The sequence below is a fragment of the Pseudoliparis swirei genome, chromosome 18 (genome assembly GCF_029220125.1).
Source record: "Pseudoliparis swirei isolate HS2019 ecotype Mariana Trench chromosome 18, NWPU_hadal_v1, whole genome shotgun sequence".
Lineage (NCBI taxonomy): Eukaryota > Metazoa > Chordata > Actinopteri > Perciformes > Liparidae > Pseudoliparis > Pseudoliparis swirei.
The window spans coordinates 1,879,458-1,886,957 of record NC_079405.1 but is presented as its reverse complement, the minus strand read 5'-3'; the positions used below and the strand labels follow the sequence as shown (position 1 = coordinate 1,886,957).

The 7,500-nt window shown below is 45.7% G+C and overlaps 1 protein-coding gene across 1 annotated transcript in view; it reads left to right on the top strand.

The window, feature by feature from the left end:
- The window catches only part of pik3c2b (phosphatidylinositol-4-phosphate 3-kinase, catalytic subunit type 2 beta), a 31,281-nt gene that overhangs the window by 18,261 nt on the left and 5,520 nt on the right, over positions 1–7,500 (top strand). The window contains exons 16-29 of the mRNA XM_056436632.1: positions 1–126; positions 204–297; positions 444–538; positions 620–800; positions 2,333–2,440; positions 2,620–2,712; positions 2,786–2,915; positions 4,041–4,177; positions 4,241–4,410; positions 4,554–4,710; positions 5,458–5,567; positions 5,630–5,831; positions 6,409–6,533; positions 6,654–6,771. The exon at positions 1–126 is cut by the window's left edge and continues 63 nt beyond it. Of these exons, the coding sequence (XP_056292607.1) occupies positions 1–126; positions 204–297; positions 444–538; positions 620–800; positions 2,333–2,440; positions 2,620–2,712; positions 2,786–2,915; positions 4,041–4,177; positions 4,241–4,410; positions 4,554–4,710; positions 5,458–5,567; positions 5,630–5,831; positions 6,409–6,533; positions 6,654–6,771 (1,846 nt within the window). The remainder of the gene's footprint in view (positions 127–203; positions 298–443; positions 539–619; positions 801–2,332; positions 2,441–2,619; positions 2,713–2,785; positions 2,916–4,040; positions 4,178–4,240; positions 4,411–4,553; positions 4,711–5,457; positions 5,568–5,629; positions 5,832–6,408; positions 6,534–6,653; positions 6,772–7,500) is intronic.

Below are 7,500 nucleotides of genomic sequence, written 5' to 3'. Positions count from 1 at the left end.
AGCTCTCCCTCTGGTGCTGGCCAGCGCCCCCTGCTGGCAGTGGGCCTGCCTGCCGGACATCTACGCCCTCCTGAAGCAGTGGGCCTGCCTGGGCCACCTGGACGCCCTGGGACTCCTACATGCCTCGTATGTCCCCCCCCTCCTTTCCCCCCTCACTGACCTGAGTGACATCATCATCATGTGTGTGTGTGTGTGTGTTCCAGGTTTCCGGACCAGGAGCTGAGGCGGACGGCTGTTCAGTGGATGGACTCCATCTCAGATCCAGAGCTACTGGACTTCCTGCCTCAGCTCGTTCAGGTCAGTTAACAAACCAGAGAGGCTTTTATTTTGTCAGCTAGCGAGAGGCTTTTATTGTCAGCTAATGGGAGAGGCTTTTATTTTGTATGCTAATAGGAGAAGCTTTTATTGTGTAGTATCACTGATGTCTTCTGTCTGTGTCTCAGGCTGTGAAGTACGAGTGTTACCTCGACAGCTCGCTGGTGCGATTCCTCCTCCGGAGAGCCATCGGGGACGTCCGCATCACCCACGCCCTCTTCTGGTCAGAGGGCTTTGTTTACCTTTCATGTAAGAGGACGTCCCTCTCGAGCCGGCTGCGCTAACCAGCTGACCGCCTCCTCAGGCTGCTGAAGGACAACCTGCAGGACAGCCAGTTCAGCGCGCGCTACCAGCTGCTGCTGGCGGCGCTGCTGTGCTGCGCGGGGCGGGGCCTCCGGGAGGAGCTGGACCGCCAGTGCTGGCTCATCTCCATCCTCTCCACCGTGGCCCACAAGGTCCGGGACGCCTCGCCGTCCAGCAGACAGGTGGGAGGACGGGACGGATACATATATATATATATATATATATATATATGTGTGTGTGTATATATATACATATAAATATATGTATATATATATATATATATACAAATATATGCATGATATATATATACAAATATATGCATTATATATATATATATGTATATATAATGTATATATTTGTATGTATATGTTATATATATAAAATATATAATGTATATGTATATATGTTATATACCGTATTTTTTGCACTATAGGGCGCACTTAAAAGCCTTTAATTTTCTCAAAAAACGACAGTGCGCCTTATAATCCGAAGCGCCGTATATATGGATTAATTCTGGTTTTGTTTACTGACCTCTAAGCGATTTTGTGTGGTACAAGGCGCTCACGGCGCTAAGTCAAAATGTTTTAGTACGACTTTGGTAAACTACAAAGCCGCACCGCTTGCAGCGTTACGGCTACCGTAGCCAGGAGCGTCGCGGAGTAATACATACTGTAGCGACCCTGGGTCAGGAACGCTACGAGACGTAGATGGCTTATAGGGTGTTTATTCAAGGAACATAGAACAAGCTACTGTTGGCCGTAGCCTGCGCCAAAACGACAACAAACCGCCGTGAAACCTCAAAACCAGCTTCACGTCTGCTCCGGGTCATAGCTCCGCTCCGAACCCGCGGAACACAACAACACACACAACAACATCACTCGCTGTCCAATCACAGACACGCCTCACAGCTACCAGCTCGTGAGACGTTCACTTACATCCGGACATAACATTTCCCTCAGTCCGTTACAATACTGTGCTTCGCCATAATATTACAGTGTGTGTATAAGGATCCCAAAATACAACTGAATAAGGTTGGTAGTTATTGTGAATACGCTCATTAACGTTTGAATAATGTTGAGAATTATTGTGAACGCGTTTAATAAAGTTTGATCGACTGACTTATCTGACTGTTTTTTTTCCGCTGAATGCGCCTTATAGTCCGGTGCGCTTTATATATGAAAAAAGATCGAAAATAGACCATTCATTGACAGTGCGCCTTATAATCTAGTGCGCCCTATAGTGCAAAAAATACGGTATATATAATGTATATATATGTATATAATATATATAAGTTATATATATAATGTATATATTTGTATATATATGTATATATAATATACATATATATTTCTGTGTGTATACTTGTTTAGTGAAATATCTTCATGGATTTATATTTTAGAAAGTCCCAGATCCAGGATTTCCAATCAAAAACCTGTAAATTACGTAGAAATCGAGAGTTGAGAGAATTTACATATTTAACAAATGTCGGGTTTTGTTCAAGTCAAAAAATATAAAAATGTAAATAATACATTATTTATGACATTATCTATTGAACCGTTATTTACTTATTTGTTTACTTTATGTCTTTTTTTAATGATGAATTTCAATGATGCAACATTTCAGTTCCTGTCCAGCAGGGGGCAGCACCACAGTTACTGAGCGCATAGTGTTGTTATTGTTATTATGTGTGTGTGTGTGTGTGTGTGTGTCACAGTGTGTGCTGAGGGAGGGTCTGGAGGAGATGACTCAGTTCTTCTTGGTGAACAGCAGCTGTCGACTTCCTCTGAACCCGGCGCTGCTCGTCACGGGGATCCACATCCAGGTAGACACACACACACACACACACAAACACACACACACACACACACACACACCTGTTCAGCTAGTTTTATAGTATGGCTGACTGTAATGATTTATTCTTCTTGTTCTTCTTGTTTTTGTTGTTCTTGTTCTTCTTCTTGTTTTTGTTCTTCTTCTTGTTCTTCTTCTGTCTTTTCGTAGTCATGCTCCTTCTTCAACTCCAACGCGGTCCCTCTCAAGCTGTCCTTCCAGAACCTGGACTCCCTGGGAGATAACATCAACGTCATCTTCAAGGTGAGTCGTCTCGCTCCCGGTTTCTACCTGACCTCTTTGACCTTTGACCCCCGGCCGGTGTCTCCGTCTCCAGTCAGGAGACGACCTCCGGCAGGACATGCTGACTCTGCAGGTGATCCGGATCATGAACAAGATCTGGATCCAGGAGGGTCTGGACATGAGGATGGTCATCTTCAAATGTTTCTCCACCGGCAGAGGACGAGGTAAGAGGACAGGTGTCGAGAGGACAGGTGGCGAGAGGACGGGTGTCGAGAGGACAGGTGTCGAGAGGACGAGGTAAGAGGACAGGTGTCGAGAGGACAGGTGTCGAGAGGACGAGGTAAGAGGACGGGTGTCGAGAGGACAGGTGTCGAGAGGACAGGTGTCGAGAGGACGAGGTAAGAGGACAGGTGTCGAGAGGACAGGTGGCGAGAGGACGAGGTAAGAGGACGGGTGTCGAGAGGACAGGTGGCGAGAGGACGGGTGTCGAGAGGACAGGTGTCGAGAGGACGAGGTAAGAGGACAGGTGTCGAGAGGACGAGGTAAGAGGACAGGTGTCGAGAGGACAGGTGGCGAGAGGACGAGGTAAGAGGACGGGTGTCGAGAGGACAGGTGTCGAGAGGACGAGGTAAGAGGACAGGTGTCGAGAGGACAGGTGTCGAGAGGACGAGGTAAGAGGACAGGTGTCGAGAGGACGAGGTAAGAGGACAGGTGGCGAGAGGACGAGGTAAGAGGACAGGTGTCGAGAGGACAGGTGTCGAGAGGACGAGGTAAGAGGACAGGTGTTGAGAGGACGAGGTAAGAGGACAGGTGTCGAGAGGACAGGTGTCGAGAGGACGAGGTAAGAGGACAGGTGTCGAGAGGACAGGTGGCGAGAGGACGAGGTAAGAGGACGGGTGTCGAGAGGACGAGGTAAGAGGACAGGTGTCGAGAGGACAGGTGGCAAGAGGACGGGTGTCGAGAGGACAGGTGTCGAGAGGACAGGTGTCGAGAGGACGAGGTAAGAGGACGGGTGTCGAGAGGACAGGTGTCGAGAGGACGAGGTAAGAGGACAGGTGTCGAGAGGACAGGTGTCGAGAGGACGAGGTAAGAGGACAGGTGTCGAGAGGACAGGTGTCGAGAGGACGAGGTAAGAGGACAGGTGTCGAGAGGACGAGGTAAGAGGACGGGTGTCGAGAGGACGAGGTAAGAGGACAGGTGTCGAGAGGACAGGTGTCGAGAGGACGGGTGTCGAGAGGACGAGGTAAGAGGACAGGTGTCGAGAGGACGAGGTAAGAGGACAGGTGTTGAGAGGACAGGTGTGTGTTGTTACCTGTGATTGACAGGTGTGTGTGTGTGTGGGGTTGCAGGTATGGTGGAGATGATCCCTCAGGCCGACACCTTGAGGAAGATCCAGGTGGAGCACGGCGTCACCGGCTCCTTCAAGGACCGGCCGCTGGCCGACTGGCTGCAGAAACACAACCCCACGGACGAGCTGTACGACAAGGTGCACACACACACACACACCTGGACACACACCTGTGCACAGGGCTAACGCTGTGGTCTCCAGGCCGTGGAGAACTTCATCTTCTCGTGCGCCGGCTGCTGCGTGGCCACCTACATCCTGGGTATCTGCGACCGGCACAACGACAACATCATGCTGAAGACCAGCGGACACATGTTCCACATCGACTTCGGGAAGTTCCTGGGCCACGCCCAGATGTTCGGGAACATCAAGCGGTGAGTCACGAGGTCGCGTTGGTGTGATGCATCCTGGGAGTTGTAGTTCTCAAAAGAAAATTAAAGAACTACTTTTTTATTTATTTATTTATTTATTACTGTTTTTACCTGTCCGTGTGACGCGTGTCTCGTGATGCGTTCAGGGACCGCGCCCCCTTCGTGTTCACCTCCGACATGGCGTACGTCATCAATGGCGGGGAGAAGCCGTCGAGCCGATTCCACGACTTCGTGGACCTCTGCTGCGAGGCGTACAACATGATCAGGAAACACACACACCTGTTCCTCAACCTGCTGGGCCTGGTGGGCACCACACACACACACACATATATACGCACACACACACACACACATATATGCACACACACACATATATACGCACACACACACACACACATATATGCACACACACACATATACACACAGAAACACACACACACACACCTGTTCCTCAACCTGCTGGGCCTGGTGGGCACCACACACACACACACACACATATACATACAGAAACACACACACACATATATACACACAGAAACACACACACACACACACATGTATACACACTCACATGTATACACACACACAAACACACACACACACACATGTATACACACACACATATACACACACACATGTATACACACAGAAACACACACACACATGTATACACACTCACATGTATACACACAGAAACACACACACACATGTATACACACTCACATGTATACACACACACATCTACACACACATGTATACACACACAGATATACACACACACACACATGTTCACACACTCACTCACACACACACACACATGTATACACACACGTGTACACACACACATGCATACACACTTTCACACACACACACACAAACACACACAGAGAAGGGGAGGGGTGGACAGAATAACAGAAACACCTCACAGTAGAGATTGTTGTGCATGGTAACATAGCAAATGTGTGTGTGTGTGTGCGCATGTGCGTGTCTCTCTATGTATGTATGTGTGTGTGTGTGTGTGTGTGTGCGCGTGTGTGTGTGTGTGTGCAGATGTTGTCTTGCGGGATCCCTGAACTGTCGGATCTGGAGGATCTGAAGTACGTCCACGACGCGCTGAGACCTCACGAGTCTGAAGCCGACGCCACCATGTACTTCACCAGGTACACACACACACACACGCACGCACGCACACACACACACACTCACCCCCCCCTCTCTCCAGGTTGATAGAGTCCAGTCTGGGCAGCGTGGCCACCAAGCTGAACTTCTTCATCCACAACCTGGCCCAGATGAAGTTCTCCTCGGCTGAGGACCGGCCCGCGCTGAGCTTCGCCCCGCGGGTCCACACGGCGAGGAGCGACGGGCTCATCCGGAACCTTTACCTGTGCCGCCACGTCAGGGCGGTCGGCGCCGGCAAGGGCTACGTGAGTCACAGGCTACGTGTGTATTTATACCTGAATTTAGATTTATACACACAGGGGTGTGTGGGGCTATTTATATATTTATATGTATGTGTATATATATATAAATATATATGTGTATTTTAAAGTTATATTTCTATAAATATATATTATACGAATTTATATATATATATATTGTTTGTATGTGTATATATATATATGTATTTATACATATATATATTATATGTATTTATATATATATACTATATGTATTTTATATATTATATGTATTTATACATATATATATTATATGTATTTATATATACATGTATTTATATATATATATATATGTGAGTATTTATTTGTATTTATATATATGTATATTATCATACATTATTAAAGTAACTCTGAGAGATAAAAAGTCCACTTCTTTATAATTTTTTAAAACATGAACACATAAAGATAAAAAGCTGATTAATGTGATGTCACAAGTTAAACATGTAGATGATTAGATAAACAACAACAAAGGTGTGTGTGTGTGTGTGTGTGTGTGTGTGTGTGTGTGTGTGTGTGTGTGTGTGTGTGTGTGTGTGTGTTCCAGACGTTCGTAGTGAAGGTGGAGCGGGAGGGCCAGCAGGAGGCGCTGTTGGTTCAGAGGACGTTTGAAGAGTTTCATGAACTTCACAGCAAACTGAGACTCATCTTCCCCTCAGCCAAACTACCCAGGTACACACACACACACACACACACACACACACACACACACACAATGAAACAATCAAAAAGTCCCTCAGGATCTTATCTTTATTGCTCTTCGTCTCCTCTCCTCTTTGTCCTGCCCCTCAGTTTCCCGAGCCGTCTTGTGATTGGTCGGTCCCGTGGAGAGGCGACCGCTGATAGGAGGAAGGACGAGCTGAACGGTTACGTGTGGCACCTGATCCACGCCACCCCCGAGGTCGCTCAGGTCAGTCCTAATTGGTATATATACACTACCCTTCAAAAGTTTGGGGTCACTTAGAAATGTCTTTATTTTTCAAAGAAAAGCACTGTTTTTTCAATAAAGATAACATTAATCATAAACACACTCTCTACATTGTTAATGTGGTAAATGACTATTCTAGGTGAAACGTCTGGTTTCTAATGAAATATCTCCAGAGGTGTATAGAGGCCCATTTCCATCAACTATCACTCCAGTGTTCTAATGGTACATTGTGTTTGCTAATCGCCTTAGAAGACTAATGTCTGATTAGAAAACCCTTGTGCAATTATGCTAGCACAGCTGAAAACAGTTATGCTGGTGATATAAGCGATACAACTGGCCTTCCTTTGAGCTTGAAGTTTGAAGAACAAAATTAATACTTCAAATATTAATCATAATTTCTAACCTTGTCAATGTCTTGACTATATGTTCTATTCAATTTTCAATTCATTTGATAAATAAAAGTGAGTTTTCATGGAAGACATGAAATTGTCTGGATGACCCCAAACTTTTGAACGGTAGTGTATGTATAATATATTTATATCTACAATTTATATATATAAAAATATATAAAAATGATATATATATATATATGCATATACATTTTATATATCATTTATATATATATTTTGTAATTTATATAAAATATATATATATAAAAATGATATATATAAATTATTCATATATATATATTACATTTAAAGTTTAGTGCAG